At 38.7% G+C, this 17240-nt stretch overlaps 1 protein-coding gene across 13 annotated transcripts in view; it reads right to left on the bottom strand.

Annotated features, from left to right (window-relative positions):
- The window catches only part of SH3KBP1 (SH3 domain containing kinase binding protein 1), a 215736-nt gene that overhangs the window by 5966 nt on the left and 192530 nt on the right, over positions 1-17240 (bottom strand). For all 13 annotated transcript variants that reach the window (XM_048287331.1, XM_048287348.1, XM_048287368.1 and 10 more), the window contains 3 exons: positions 14475-14560; positions 3372-3481; positions 1973-2098 (listed from right to left, as the gene is read on the bottom strand). In XM_048287331.1, the coding sequence (XP_048143288.1) occupies positions 1973-2098; positions 3372-3481; positions 14475-14560 (322 nt within the window). The remainder of the gene's footprint in view (positions 1-1972; positions 2099-3371; positions 3482-14474; positions 14561-17240) is intronic.

Raw genomic sequence — 17240 nt, forward strand, 5'->3', positions numbered from 1 at the left:
AAAAGCACTAGGCAACCTTCCAACTCTCTTTGGAAAAGAGATATTGAAGTTGAATGGCAAATAGGGCAAAATACTGAGACTAAATGGTATGGAAATGAAAGAAGACACTGTAACTGAGGGCTTGGGGACTGGCGGGGTGGCATTAGCTGAGCAAAGTAACTGAGAAAAGTTAGTGATGAGATGAAAATCAGGAAAAATTGTGATGGGGAGGGAAGAGCAGGATCCACCAAGTTCTGGAAAAAACAGTCTTCCCTACTACACAACCATGACTGAGCACAGAACCTGCTCTGCGAAAGCAGTGAATTCAAAAAGTGTTCTGCACAAAAACCAAGTCTGACCATATGAATAAAAATGGTGTTATAATCACAAGAAAGCTGAATCACTGCAGTGCTGTGAAAACTTGACTCAATGACCGGAATAATATTCTTTTAATATTGTATCAATTAGTTTGTTTGCTTAGTTTGTGTATCTGGGTTGGAAGGGACCTTAAAGGTCACCTAGTTCCAATCTCCCTGCCATGGGTAGGGGCACTTTTCTCTAGAAAGGGTTGCTCCAAGGCCCATCCAGCCTGTTCTTAAACATTTCCAGTGATGGGACATCCAAAAATTCTCTCTTGTGGCATCTGTTCCAGTGCCTTGCCACACTCACAGTAAAGGATCTTTTCCTTATATCTAATCTAAACCTACTCTCCTTCAGTTTGAAACTGTTCCATCATCCTCTCCTATCACTCCATGCTCTTGTAAACAGTGCCTCTCCATCTTTCTTGTCAGCTCCCTTCAGGTACTGGAAGGCCACAATTAGGTCACCTTAAAACCTTCTCTTTTCCAAGCCAAAAAAACCCAGTTCTCTCAGTTTTTCCTCATAGGAGAGATGCTCCATCCCCCTGACCATCTCGGTGGCCTCCTCTGGACTGGCTCCAACAGGTCCATGTCCTTGTGCTGGAGACCCCAGAGCTGCATGCAGCACTCCAGGTGGGGTCTCAACAGAGCAGAGTAGGGTGTGAGTAACATGTACCTATAAACAGATCTCTCATGCATAATAACCCCATATATCAGTAGGTGCAAGTTTCCTTTGGACTGAAAAGAGACGTCAGGCTGAGTTCAAATCTGGAGCAGGCAAGCAAGGCACAACCAGAGTCATTGATCTGAGCATCCTATTCCAGAGCTTAACTGGCTATCAACATTAAAGCCTCAAGCAGCTGCCTTCTAATAGCAGCCATCTCGTTTTACAGGAACAACATCTAGAGTTTTGTCATATAACTTACAAATGTTGGCCCAAGAGTATTCTGTAGTGCAAGTGCTCCCAGAAGAGGGAGCTACATATCAAAACATTATCCGTACAACTTGATCACAGAAGTGCATGACTTCATCTTTCAAATACCTGTTCAACTATTAGAATGTGTATTTGTATTATTAAAGGTATCCTTATGTACTAAAAAATAGTTCCAGCCTTTAAAGCCTGACCTACACACTCCTTTTTTAATATTTCATTCTACTACAGTATTCTACCAATATACAGTAAGAACGGAACAAGCCTATAAAATGAATACAGTTATACCAGTATAAAAAGTGATTATATTTGAAAGTTTAAATTCACATACTATTAGAGTGTGTCAGAGAGTTGTATTTTCTCTGCTCACAGACTCTTCTAATGTAAACTCAATTTAAAGTTGCAAAAAGACAGGGTCTTTGTTTCTAAAATGTATTTCCCAGCCTCTCTGATTCTGTGAAATGCATTTACATAAGAAAGATTTTTTTCACGGTATGGTTATTTGAGACATTTTAACTGTGCAATTCACTTTAGACTTGCCTTTCAAGCACAGAACAAACTTTAGTAACCTTTATAATTTTAAGCTTCTTTAAGTGGGCAGTTACCAGGTGACTGTTGAATTAAATTTTAAATACTTGAGTACTGCTTTGAAAAAAGAAGATGCATGTGATAAAGTTAAGCAGAGACATTCCAATTAACTTACTTGTGATATTGTAACAGTTCTTGATTTCCTTGACACGTCAAGAGTTTTGTGAGTAATGGAAACATGTTCCTCCTTCTCATCTTCAGGACTTGGTGAGTCAAAGAAATCAGGGCTTGAAAGAGATGACTATGCAGACAAACATACAAAAGAAGAAGAGAAAGAAAAGTACAGATATTTTCATTGTACAAGAACTTTTTTAGCTACCATTTTCATAGTAACAATACTTAAAATCAGGACTCTTTGTCCTCCTACTCCCCCTTTTTTGCATCTTATTTTCAAAGCATTCAAGAAATAAGATATGCTTAAGAGTTGAATCCAACATTAATTTACAGCTTTGCGTTGCATGATATCACAAGATGAAAGCGCAGGACGCTGAGTGCTGTGCCATGGGGACACCAGCTCTGTCACCGGGGCGGCTCCACTGTGGCTTTGCTCAGAGCAGGTCTCACCCTGCTGCTTCTCAGAGGCCCCAGCTTTGTCTGTGCACGGTGCTGGCACTGCAGGGCTGCCTTGTGCATGGCCTCTTGGTAAAGGCACGAAGAGAGAAGGTTCTTTCCACCCCTTGTTCCTTTCCTCATAGACGTGACAGGGGAAGTAAAACCTCTTTACTGCTCTTCTATATTTCTATACTTATGATGACAGTCAATTTTGAAAGCATTCTCTTTTTTTCAGTTCTATTAGTTTCACTACAATCCTTTTTGCTTCCTTCCATTTTGTTTTTCTTCAGCAACACGGACCCAGGTAACCATCAGTAGTTGCTCTCATTCTGATATTCCAGAACGCAAAAAGCATGGAAACAAGCAAACCCCAAACCCCAAAGAAGAAGACATTGAAAAACTAAACAGTGGTTTCCAAAGTATGGTTTAAGAGACCAACTTGTCTAAAGATACATATTAGAGAGTGAAATTTAAATCACCCTTATATTTACAGCTGCGATCTTAATGAGAAGAAACACATGGTAGCTCAAGGAGGACTGTTGAAGACTGAATGGACTATTTGTCCTCAAAATCTGGTAAATGTCTGCAAGAAAGCAATAGAAATGCTTCTTTTGGGAAACACTTTCAAAATCCTCAATACTTAGCACAAATTAGTCTATTCCAAAGATTTTTATAAGGGATTTTTCTGGGATCACTCATGGCTGGCAAGGAACACTTGGCATCACCTAAATAAGGGGGTATAAACCTTAGAAGGAAGGGAATGTTTTAAACATCAGTATTCGAAACACTGGCAGCCTTTTGACAGTAATTTTCCTGATCTGCATCTCTCTGCCTCATTGTACGTGTGAAGGAATGGCTGGGTAAAAGTAGTAAAAACACCAAGGAACACAAGTAGGAGAGGGGGAAAAATCAGAAAAAATATTTTTAAAAATAGTTTTTAAAGAAAAGGAAAATTAACTTACAGATGTGAGAGACTGGGAGGGTGGTCGCCTGCCAGTAGCTTTTGGTCTGGTTGTAGTTGGATGATTAAGCTTCTCAGCAATTGGTATTACAGAATCAAAACCTTCCAAGTCTTAAAAATAAAATAGAATTGATTTGGTTTTCTGGCAATTGTCTTCAAAGGGAAAGAATCACATATTTTTCTAATTTCAAAGAAAAGAAATCCCATTTTCCCCACTGTGTCACAGTGTTCTGCACATATTTAGCCACCACGATGGCACTAAAAAAACCTGAAAGTCAAAGGCAGCTGTAATCCAGTCACCCTTGCCAAGAACAATTACCCTTCCATCTCAACACAATAAAGCAGAGGGAGAACGTGTAGAGGAGCCTTTGGCTTTGTTTTCAGCATAGTGAAAGCTAAATGACATCATGGGTTCTATAGCATGGAATAAACAGTTTCAAAATTTCCATCTGGCTACTGAAGGGGTTAGTAATTTTTTTTTTCCATGAATAACTGAAGACGTAAGGCAGTGCATACGTTGTCTCAGGAACTGTACTGTCAGCACTGCATTGCAGCAATTGCTCAGGGGGGTGTAGAATGAGAATGATCAAGCTGGAAGTTATCTGCAGGTTCCTGGACACCTGCAGCTGGAGGCACCATAGTTTCCAGTAACTGCAGGTGAGGGGATTATCTCCCTCCAGTAGTCCAGAGGCTATGGCAAGTAAAAGCTCCAATAAGCTCCTGAAGCTGTACAGAGCCCAGGGAAAGCAGGTCTGCTTGAATGCTGTACCAACCATCTCCATGGCCAGTGAAAAGCTCTGGGGAAGTGTTTACTGAATCCAGCCACACAGTAACATGTTTATGTGAAAGAACAATGTGGAGGCTCAAGGAATACCACAGCTCATGATTACATGGATAAATCAAAAGGCTTAATACCATTCATCTATTTTTATGGGTTGTATCAGTTTCACTCACCTTCATTTCAAAATGCCCTACAGCATATGTTGAGCAGGAAGGAGTCAGAAAACACACAAGAGGTACTTTAGACAAGATAAATCAAAATTCTTCAAAATTACTTTCAGATATGAATCAAATACAGGAATAATATTCATTATTCAGAGACTATTTTTCATTGCACACATGTAGGAAAAAATAGCTTTTACGTTAATAGTTCTATATAGTAGGCACTTAATTTTCTGAACCATTACAGAACAATGAATCACTGAAGATCCAGTTTTGTTGCCATATTACAACCAACCATCGTACAAAATTACACAATGGAAAAACAAATTAATTAATGGGCCTGTGCAATAAACTATATGCACTGAAAGACATTTAAATTGATTCCAAGTACTCATGATTTGTCAGCTAGAAAGTAAATGGGATTGGAGATTCCTTATTCAGCAATATCTTTTCATCTCCAAGAGATTAAAAAAAAAAGAAAAAAGAAAAAAGAGAACTCTTTCAATAGCCCTGAAATAGTCTAAGGTTATTCACCTCCGAATACTACTCTATTTTTGGAGTGACTCTTCCTATATATAACCAGTGACCCCACTGTCCTCTATCATGTATTTTTGTCATTGCTCTTTTTATTGACTGTTGCAGCCTGTGTGCAAAGGTAGGTCACCCACCCAGTCTGTCAGTGGGAATTTAGCAATCTGAAGCCTCAGTTGTACCCAACACGTCAGGTGAGGCCACAGTGCTTTGAAAGTTAAAATGAGCTAATTTTAGCAGATTTTAGCAGATCACAAAACCTATCTGGAGTCCTGTAGAACTTCAGGGTTTCAGGAGAGGAGAAATAGAAGTAAAAATTTATTTTCTGGGGAGAAAAAAAGCAAGTGTAAGCTGGTTTCCATTAATATCCAGTTTAAAGCTGATGCATAAGACAGCTAAATGACTTAAGATCACAAGGCAAATCAGTAATCAATATATTAACACATTGTCTAATTTTGATTTTCACTACTGAGTTACTTTGCTAAATTGCACAGCAAAAATGTAATACCAACAAAAATATACTCTTTTCTAAATGTGTGATACTCACACACATGAGCAGAAATGGAGGCTGAAGCAATCCTTCCATTTGCCCCAGCCACTCTCTCCCACTTTGCTGTTCTTACTATGTTTTTTCCTGAGCAAGCTTTAATCCAGCTCATTTTTCAATAGCATGTGCCAAGCCATGCAAATACTTGCACTGAAGGAAGGATCAGTACCAGTACCAAAGGACTGATTCAAGCTGCTAAAACTGAGGGGAAGAGCAGACTTCTGCTTTGGGGGTCAGGAAATTGGCTGGAATTATTTTGCACCTGAGGAAGGCTACAGTGCATGACTTCCCTCTCCCCATTTTCCATTTCTGAGGTCTACATAGAAGTATGAAAGGAGGTTGAATGAGGTGGGGGTCAGTCTCTTATCCCAGGTAACAAGCAACAGGAGAAGAGGAAACAGCCTCAAGTTGTGCTTTGCAGTTTAGTTAGGGGAGGTTTAGACTGGATAGTAGGAAAAATTTTTCATTGAAAATGTGGTCAAGCATTGGAACAGACTGCCCAGGGAAGTGGTGGAGTCACTGCTCCTCAAGGTGGTTAAAATATATGTAAATGTAGTGCTTAGAGAGATGGTTTAATAGTGGACTTGGCACTGCTGGGTTGATGAATGGACTCAATAATCTTAAAGGTCTTTTCCAACTTCAAAGATTCTCTGATTCTGTAAGTGCCACTGTCCCTTTCTCTGCTCTTACAAAAGGTATCTACACTCATATGGAAAACAATCAATGAAAAAATACTGAAGACAATTAATCCAATGTGTTTCTTTGGCTTAAATAAACTAGTAATTACCTGGAGTTCTATATTTGATCAGAACAATAAAGTACTCAGGTTTAAATTGTAAAATGTATTGATAAACAGAAAGTGTATGAATTTGCATCCTTGAGACCCATAAGCATTTGCAGACATAATTTGCTCCATGCGTTTTATAAATACCATGAAAGATAAACATTTATGTTCAAAGCTTCTATTATTAAGAAATATTGGGAATCCTACAGTTTTTCCACTTCGGAATGCATTTTTGATAGCTAGAAAAATAAATTAAAGCCACCTATACATGCACTGAATTCTAAAGAGAGTCGAACAGAGACTATAAAGGCTCTACAGGTAGAATCTGCTGCCAAACTAGTGAAATTCCAGCCATTTAGTTGATACTCTAAATTAAATTCCATTAAAGTGTAATTGACAATGCTCGGTACAACAATAAAATAGTAAATCCACTTCCAGCACTCCTATATTCCCTTTTTTTCTCCATTTGTTCTCCTTATTTAGATGTTGTTCTTCCTCCCAAATCTGCTCTGCATCTAAGGCTATCACCACCTTCCACAATCATCACCTGTGGAGATACTAATTCAAGAAAATTCCCATCTAGTGAACTGTAGAATGAGGAAGAGAGCCATTCAAAAAACTTCTGCCATACTGTCATATATGCTGTGGATTCAGTAAGTCACTTGTGCTGGTTATTTGATTATTTTTTGCTGGTGGAAAGCAAGATTATATGGTTCTGACTATATTAAATTCACTGAGGTCATTAAATGCAGAGATTCAATTTTAGTTTGTATTTCTGCAGCTATCAGAAACTGGGAGCTTAAATTTATATACTAAGCAAAATGTACAGCCTTCCTGGCACGGCCCAAATGGAATGTCATTAAAGAAAAAGTCCAGTCTACTGTATTCACAGCCACGTTAACTGCCAGTACAGCAACATCAGCCTCCAGCAGACCTGGACCCTGCACTGGTCCAGCTTTCTCTTTGTCTGGTATTAACAAACAGTAAGGAAGATTCTATTAACATGTGGAACATAGAGATGGCACCCATCAATTAGCTTCCTAATTAAAAAATAGTTGATATTTGTTCTACAAATAAACAGATGCATTTATCATTATTACTGTCTCACTGATCAAGCTGATAATCCATGAAGTGATTCATGAGATGGGGAGAAAGGCATCAGATTAATTTTAATATATCAGTGTAGTACACACAGTCTGGCTTACTGAGCAACCATATTTCATGAATATGAAAAATGTTAGCTGTGCAACAAGTATTCCCTGGTATCCTTCCAAGCCACTTAAGAATAGAACATTTCTCCCCATTGCTATGTTCATTTGGAAACATGGTTATTTAAAGCATGATGATGGTATTTTTAAAAAAATGCCCAGATCCAGGAAAACAATTATTTAGAAAAAAAAGTTCTGAACTCATTAGACTTGTACCTTCCTAGGAAATGACCTTCAGTTTGTAGCCCCCAAAAAATCCCAGAAATAAAAAGTTAAGTGGCTATACTTCCTTTCTTACTCCTTTTACCCCCTGCATTTACTATGCTGGCATAAAATGTGGCTAGGCCTTAACTTTGTATTACATTTAGGTTTTTTAGTATTTGGTCAAAATAATTTATACATAACAATCACAGAAAGCTTTTTGAACTAGTAGAGAGATTTCACCTTGAGAAAACTGAAATGGGAAGTGATGGATAAAGAGAATCAACACATTCAGAATGCTCATGGCAAGGTTTCACAGAACAGAAATACAGCAGGGCTGAAAGAAATGAGGCAAAGGTGGCATTGAATTCATTTGAAGAAGATAGTGTCACAGAAGCCACAGAGGTGGATTTCATTTCATAATCATCTTCAATACATTGAAAAGGTTGACAACAGGCATGTGAAATACTATATATACTGTCTTTAAATGCAATAATCCTGAAAGCTATCAAATGAGACAGACACTGCAGACAAAATCTTCTGCATTAGTACCCATTCAATATATAGTAGAAATTTAAAAATAACTCAATAATCTGAATGTTAGAGGGAATTTTAAGAAGACTACATTTATTTTAGCTACTTGAAGCATCCAGATTCTGCTACTCTCTCGACGCTGAAAAGCATCGTACCCTTCGAGGAATACAGCCATGCTTCCAGCCAGGGTTCAGGCAGCAAAATCTCACCCATAATGAATCACAGAATGTTTTTTAAGATTTGGGCAATGCACTTTTAGGAGGAGAGCTCCCTGGCTGCAAGGTTTCTTTGTTCTGGAGTGCAACAGTGATGTGCCAGCGAGGCCTGCCCACACAGTTCTGTGCCTCAGAGGAAAACAGCATAGCTCACCCGGCCTCGCAGGACAGTCACTGGACAGCTGTGACTTTAGGACAACCTTTCCTAAAACACCCAATTATCTTCTCCCATTTCAATCCTGACTTTTATCGCTTTAATAGCTGAATGTAGAAAGCTGCCATAATGAGCTTTGCTAACCACTTGCCAGTGCCCTCATAAGGATTTTATTTTTAACAATTCAGAACATGCCAAGAAAGAACTGAAAGGTCAAGAAAACTGAGGAGCTAGAAGAAATGGATATGCTGTTTTCAGGCACCTCAACTTGATATGCATGGCAACCAATTTAAATTTCTAGTTTACTGTTTTTTTCTGGACCCCTCAGGGCAACAAGCCTGATTAATTTATATAATGGACCATTCCCATATTCATGACTACAATATTTACAGTCTGGAACTACGGTTATGGGTGATTTTGACTCACTGATGTAAATATTACAACTTAAACCAGTTGGGCAATTCTGTTCCTTTGCTTTGCCCTATTAAAATGAGCATGAATAGCAGCATAGAAAGCAGTTTAGGCAGATTTTGATCTTCATTATATGACTCATATTTTGTCCTCCAACCCTTATATTTACCAGTATTTTCTGGTTTTCCAACTTTTATTCAGTGTTTTCAGGCAGAATTATTATAAGGCCTTAATATAACAGCCTATGATTTAAAGACAAACCTGCTCCATTCTACAGCCTTTTACTGGAAATATTCTCCATCTTTTTCCCTAGTGTGGTCTAAATCTCATTAGATCACTTTTTCTTGCAGTCAGAGGCACAGCAATCACCTCTCCTGACAAATACAGCTCTACAACAACTGCAAATACAGCTCAAGGAAACATGATGGGTACATTGAGGATACACTGAGGATTTTTAAAATTTTTTGTTTATTAGGTATTTTCAATAGGGTATTTTTAACTATCCTTTCAGGCAAGCAACACCAGTGCTGCAGGGAGGGACAGGAAAAAAAAGAATGGGTAATAACGTGGCTTTGGCCAGTACTCCATTATACACCAGCAAATGCTCTGCAGATTAAAGTCTGAAGAAATGCTGAAAAATGGACTTGCACTAAAACCAGCTTCCAGGGAAACTCTTAGGATAATTCATACCATCATTAGATGTTTCAGCAGGAACCAATGAAGGCATATGTGCCTTATGCTAGCACTGATGAAGATTATTAACTGCTTTCATAAATACTATGCAAAACGTGTAAAGAGCCAGGAAAAATATTGGAAAGATGTGTTCACTTGGCTCTGTGCAACTCAGTCTTTCTGCAAAGCACAGAAACTGCTTCTTGTGGGGATTAACTGATCATTTCCACAGTAGACACATTATTTTTAATTCTTTGTGGTTTATTCCTTAAGTCACTTAGCTTAAATCCATATGGTTTTAAGTATTAGATGATGCCAAAGCAACCCTGTTTTGGATAGACAAGACTTGTTTCAGGATTCCAGGATTCCAAAGTGTGTGTGTGTGTGTGTGTGTATATAGTTAAGACTTAGGATTGATCCTGACTTGCAGAAATAACTCAATACCATTTTTCTGGAAGCATTAGTTTTTGATCCACTAAGCTATTATATGTGCTAGATGTTTCTGTCATCACACTGGCCCTCATATACAAAATTCTTTATGAAATTAAAAAGAAACACGTCACCTAAAGAAAGGTCAAGTTATGTCATAAGGCATGAATTACAGCTGTTGAAATCAATGCAGCTCTATGTAAGAACTCTTCTGTTTGTAGAACAGGGTTTATTGTCAGTGTAGCTTATGTTGCTTTAGAAGCATTTTAAAAGCTCAAAAAGCCACTGCCAATCCAGACCAGTTGTTGTTAGAGATGTACCAACAGATGTAAGTAACCATTCTCATTTAACCACAGCGATACTGGAGAGCAAGTCTTGGGTGACATGACCACACATTTTCCACTGAGTGCCAGTGAACACTCTTCAAATTTTTACACTATGTTTGTTGTGATTTTTTTTTCTCTTTCAGACTAGAAAACCGTTCTAATATGTTTTTAAATGCTTACATGCATTGCGATGACAAAATCTGTCTGCAAGAACAGGTTAATGAATCCAGAGTATTGACAAACAGCACATGTAAACTGCACGTCACTTTTGTCACTAAAATTTCTTATGAGACATTAAATGATAATGATTTCTCATTTCAATACTATGGTGCAAGATCTTCTGTCACAGTATGCTCAATTTCAACTTTTAATTAAAGAAAACAAAACCATAATATCCATGTAAACTTTGGCATTCTACAAAATGCTTCTTTTTGTATTTGCTTGTTATGCACTGTGAACTTACCAAAGACAGGATAGAAAAGAAATGGAAGAGAAAAAGCCTTACCCTCATGAAATGAAGAAGAGCTAGCCATGGCAAAGAGATGTAAATAGGAAAAGTTGAATGCAAGATGTGTGCAAAGGAAATTAAAGACATCACTGAAAACAGGGAAAAAGAAAAGAAAAAGTGAGGAGGAATGGGGAATGGTTCCTCTTAAATAATATATTCTGAAGGCAAGTTTTCCAATGGCTTTTGTAAGGATTGTGAAAAGAAGTAAATGCATGGACAACAGTAGAAAGAGCTGCCATTATATCTACAATCAGCAGTGACGTTGCTAAGCAGAATTTTCTCTTGTCAGCACAGATTGGAAAATTGTAATCAGTACTGAATTATCATGAAGAATTTACATGTGAAGTCACAACTCCACAGAACATGTTAGGGAAACCAAGTCATGAGCAAATAACTACCTAAAAATAACTTCTAATATATGCAACTCACAGAACATTATTAACAGTATTATGCATCACCTCAACCTTGCTCAAGCATTTCTGATTTTCCTGATTGGTAAAGTGGGGTGAGAATGTTTTTAAAGTTGTTTTTAAAGGTGTAGGGTTTTCTGGTTAGACAACACTGATCCACTGGTAGAATATTACTCAGAAAATAAATAGGAAAAAGCCATTTCCAAGGCACCTAGACAAAATGCAAGTTTTGAATCTGGATTCCCAATTCAACTCAGCATATTGCTGCTCAATTGTTGATGGCATTACTGACTTTGCTGTTGCTGATCACTTGTTTGCTTTTTGAGAGATGGCATATGGAAGAACCCTGTATCTTCTCCTCCCTGTCACAGCGGTTTTGGTCTCATCACAGAAAAGAAAAGGAACCAACTTAGAAATCCTTAAAAAGGATTCACAGAATAAAGCACTGCTCACCATCCAGCATTAGTATGGCTTGCTTTAATAACCAAAACTGTCTCTCCATTGTTTTTGTCCATCTCTCTGCACTGCGTGAAAGGAACAAAAGCTTTAGACTGGCTATAGGACTAAGAAAGTGACAGTCACTACCCAGCTTAACATCTCTAGTGCAAAGTAGCCAGGACGTGCTGCGGTTTTCATTTTCAGCACAATTAACCATCATTTAGCATAAGCATGAAAGAGGGTGAGGCAACTTGCAGGTAGTTGTTGCTTTTCCCCTTGTTCTCCCCAAGAGCTCTGAGTGACTGGGAATGGCACTGGACTAATGGAACAATAAAGAGGAGCCCAGTAACCAGAATGGTCATGCATCCAAAGTTCTACAAAGGCCATTTAAGTTCAATTTTTTTTCAAAGGCTACTGCTAAGTCACACCTTGTCTGTCACATAGACACTTGTTGTGTAAATCTGGATTTCTGAAAAGACACCAAATGGTAGATTTAATCAAATCCATTTTGACAGGATGGATGAGCCTCAGAGAAGCTGAGGTTGTCTTTCTTACAGAGCACATGACACGGGGGCAACACCAGTAAGATGTATCACTGTTAAGTATTATCTGGACTCACACAGCCAGATCCACCAGTGTTTTGGAATACACTGGACAACTCCACTCACGCATCCAGCTTCTTTTCTAATAACTCATGTAGCCACAAGACTTCTCCAACCCATTGTTCTCTTTGTAAATAAAATAAACTAAATATAACACACTTACCATAAACCTCTACAATTACGCTGCAACACAGACTGCTCTGAACTCCAAACCTTTCCTCACAGGAAAAGACATTCATCCACTGTGAATTGGTTTTTCTTATTAAGCCTTGATTTATTACTCTGCCCTCTCTTAAAATGCCTTTTATTTACTTGACAACATTTTACACGAGCTGGCAAAAGCCCCCTGAAAATTTGTTACAGTTCTGATCTCTGTTCAATCCCTTTCAATTCAAAACCATAATTTATTTATTTTTTCTTTTAAAAAGTTGTCTAACAGGCTAGAATGACACGATCCGTCCTTTTAAATGCCAATCTGGTTTGACCTTATCAAGTTTTACTTATTTAAGTATTCACACTATTTTATCCTTGAGCTCAATAGGTTCTCTGTGTAAGTGGTAACAGGAGGTCATCAGCTAAACCCTTTGCAACATGTTGTTGTTGTTGGCTCCTATTCTGCATCTAAAAAAACCTCCCAAAACAACCCAAATTCCTCCCTCCACCACCCTCCTCTCCCCCTCCATGTTCTGGAAATGAACAAAAATTCTTATAAATCAGATTTCCTGCCTAACATGTTAAGAACAAAACAAAATAAAACCATAACCAACAAAACTAAAAAAACCCAAAACACTTTCAGCTTTTATCATGATAGTGATTCCAAGGAAACTAGAACAAGGAATAAAAAAGTTTACTTCCATCACACCACTACATGCTACCTGCACTCATAATACTCAAGTAAGCAGAGGCATATGTGCTTTGAAGCAAATTTGTAAACATAGTTAAGAAACACTAAATGGTAGAATTTGTCTGCATTTCCATACTATTCCTTTCTAATAATCTGTACAATAAAAATGTTCATGCAATTTATTGCAACCTTCTAGCTTTCCATGTTTAAGCCAAATGAAAATCTGGGAAAAACATACTACCTGCTACTCCAGAAGAAGCATAGCAACAGCAGAAGCTTTACAAAAAAGTAGACATACGTATGCTGGAAAGCTCATAGACCTATGTGAAATGCATTTAGTGTTTTGCTGTTATGTTGCAATTAAAATTCCTTTATAACTTAAAGTTCTGCTTCCAAATCTGAAGAAAAGGCGTGTTTGGCTGTTGAAAGGGTGTTATTTTACAAAAATGCTTTTCTAATAAAGCAGTCTGGGTAGACACTGTGACACCAAAATGACATTTCATGGCCTGGTGAAAGGCAGCAAGCTTACACAGGCAGGATCCCGGGCTCTGCCTGTGACAAGCACGGGGCTCTGTGGGCACAGCTGTGAGCGCAGAGAGCGACAGCAGCAGCTGGTCTGGGCTCTTGGAGCAGAGGCAGGAGATGGCTGTGGGGCTCGTGCCCACTGCCCTGGGACACCCACTGCACCCTGCTCACCCAGGGCCACGCACGGCAGCACCCACCCCAGCAAACACCATCTCTCCGGCTTTGCCAGCTTGAGGAGCAAGGAGGGTGAGAGAAGACAGAAAAATAACCTGTTGTTGCTCCTTTCCAGGTGACTTCCTGATTAAATGTTCATGGGTCAAGAACACAAGTTGTTTACAATAGAAATTTAGACTGCATTTAATTGGTGTATGAAGTAAAATTTAGTCAAATTGACCTGAACTGGGTTTCTATTCCTTTGTATTGGAAAGTGTAAAGATTACTAACTGCACCAGACCCACAATCTTCTGCAGTATTAAAACCATGGCATTGCTATTACATCAGTTAAACAAGTATGTCTTATAAATCAGATTTCCTGATTGGCCTTCTCACTTGTTTTAGACTTTTAAACAAAAATAACAAGAGCCTTCCTATTCAAAATAGCTCACTATTCCATATTTGCTTTTAATTTTTTTTTTTTTAACTGAAAACCCCAACAAAACTATTTTAAAGTAGAAATGATCCTTTAATCCTGTGGTTAAAATTTGATATAAAAGCACTCACATTCATTGCCAAATCTGCCTCTTGAATTATACAAAAGTCACTAAAAAGCAGAAACTTGCACCATTAATTTCTTAGGCAAACTGTAGAAAGTGCTATAACTTACCGATGTCATTGCTTCTTTCAGAGGAGTCTTTCTCTAGAGCGCCGGATACTGTACTGCCCACTAATTCCACTTTTGGACTATCGCTCCTGCATTTGGATCAAGAAGAGGAGATGTTTTATTGGAAGTTTTTGTGTGGATTACAGTAAATTGATAGCTAACTTGCAATTAATAATGAGAGAGCAAAGTATTCTTCCTTTGCAGCACCAGAGTAATAGCAATGTCAGTGACAGCAATCTCTAGTAAATCGACATGCTGTCTGGATTAACCTTATCTCATTTCTCCTTAACACCTGTCAAAAAAGCCTATTTTAGACACTGTAGTGTCTGGAATAATTCTTCAGATGTTCACAGCATCTCAACACGAACGAAACCTAAGGGCAAGGGGACATTCTTCAAGATCTTCCTTGTAGTTTTTTCTAATTAATTGGCTTGGACAAACTACAGCAGTGGACTACCTGGAATGCTGCAGAAAGGGAGAGAACCTCAAGCTAGCATTGTGCATATCAGCAGTTCTGAGTGTTTACTCATCAATTCAGCTCCTCCACCATGTTTTTGCACTTTTCTTCTGAGATTGGACTATCAATAGTGTTTCTACAGTCCAAAGAACCAAGATGACCTAATTTGTCAGAAATGGCTTTGGAATAGCAAAGTGTCAGGAGCTATGATACTTTATACAGAGGAGCTATTTTAAAGTCAAATAGGAGATCAAACAAAAGCAACAAAATTATTCCTATTCTATCCCACAAGCACGCAAGTTTACTAAAATAATCTACCTGTTGAAACAATTTTTAAAAAAAACAGTGGTAGGCAAGTAACTCAGTATTGCACAGGTCACTCAAATCTCTGATATTTACTGTGATAACAGCTGTTCAGTTAATGTACTTGCCATCATTGTCAGGTCATCTGACAAATACAATAGTTTTTCGACAATGACTATTCCCAATGTAGTCCTGTAAAAATTATGATGTATGTAAGGTACCCAATTTAGGGATAAAAATATAGATCTGCCCCGGTACAATCAGGGCAGATGTGCACTATTGCACAGTGCAATAATTAGCAACAATTAGCTGTTGAATACATAGTGAGCTCCCAAATCTTGTTGATTTTTTCATTGGTCTCTGCTTTTGATACCATAAGCTGATGACAGATGGCCTGAACCTCAGCTCATGGCAGCAGTTTATGACCAAAACACAAAGTGGCTGGAAACTCTATTTCTGACTTCCGGAAGGCTGTGATAAAGAGGTGAAAATTTTTATTAAAACCCAGAGGAAGTCATAGATTAAGGGAACATATATCCCATTAAACACTGTGATTGGGGGACAAGTGAACAAAAAAATAGACAATCAGATTAAAAGCAAACTAGTCCTCTACAGCTCTCAATATGGCAGGCAGTCTGTACCAGGAAGGGCACAGAAGAAATTTAATACATGCATAGAAAAATGTATTAATTGGTAAGATGATAAACAAGGGTATTTCCAAGTGATCTACCAGAACAATTAGTTTTCTTATCTTTTAGTCTTTAACTTTTTCTTAAATTACTTATATATTTGTAAACCTATAAGAAGCAACATAGTTTCTTGGCTGACAAAGCAATGAGCATCTGACTTCATACTCTGTTTTGCACACATACATTTCCCAGCAATTTGAGAGCACGATGTGAGTTGGAAGCACTCTAGGAAATGTGTGAGTATGGCTTTGGAGAGATTCTTAGAATGGCGTGATTTAGGGCTGAAAGTCACAACGTTTACCATTTGCCTACAAAAGATACCAAGATATATGGCAACAGCCCCACAAAAAAAGCCCAACCCTGTTGTCAGAAGAATCAACAGGCTTATTATGCCACTCTGCACTCATACTGCTGTGAAAGGAGCGGAGCCCCCCCTTCTCATTCAGAGCGTGTCCCTCTCTGCTCGTGCCCATACAGGCAGGCTGTCAGCTTGACCAGACAGATGATCAGCCTGAGAGAAACCCCACACTAATAGAAAGCCCACTGCAAACTGATTAATTGCCATCTGGAGCAACTCGCTGACCCATATGGCTGAGTTGCTGCACAAATGCTGGTGCTAAACATAAGGGAGGCTGTGGGAATGGGGTGCCAAGACAAGGAACCCTGTTAGCAGTGGCATGGACATGGACTGGTTTAAACTGATTGTAAAGATGCACCTTCTGCAGACGTTTATGGCTTGCCTACTCCAGAGAATTGACTTATCTGTAAATTGTATAATCATGGTATGTCTAAGCCTTGGAACAAACTGACAGCTATTCACTGTCCCACATGGTTTTTATCTGTCCTATTGCCCTTGAAGACCTACTCTGCCCCCAGTGAAGGAGGATTATATTTAAATGGAAAAACAATCATCACTAAAAAAAGTCAGTGAGATGCAGAAGGTGCAAGCCACTTACTCAGAACAGAAGAAAATCCTCTTTGGCTTAGCTGCCATGGAAATCCCATGGGACTCACTTTGTAACTACAGTAATTTTCCCCTAGGGATCATGTACTGATTTTGGCTGGGATAGAGTTAATTTTTTTCATAGCAGCTTGCATAGTGCTGTGTTTTGAATTTGTGCTGAAAACAGCGTAGATAACAGAGGGGCGTTTTCATTATTACTGAGCTGTGCTTGCAGAGTCAAGGCCTTTTCTGCTTCTCCTCTCATCCCACCAGCAAGGAGGGTGGGGGTGGACAAGGAGCTGGGAGGGGACACAGCTGACCCCAACTGAAACCAGAGACATCCCACACCACATGGCATCACAGTCAGCATTTAGAGC

The sequence above is a fragment of the Corvus hawaiiensis genome, chromosome 2 (genome assembly GCF_020740725.1).
Source record: "Corvus hawaiiensis isolate bCorHaw1 chromosome 2, bCorHaw1.pri.cur, whole genome shotgun sequence".
NCBI lineage: Eukaryota > Metazoa > Chordata > Aves > Passeriformes > Corvidae > Corvus > Corvus hawaiiensis.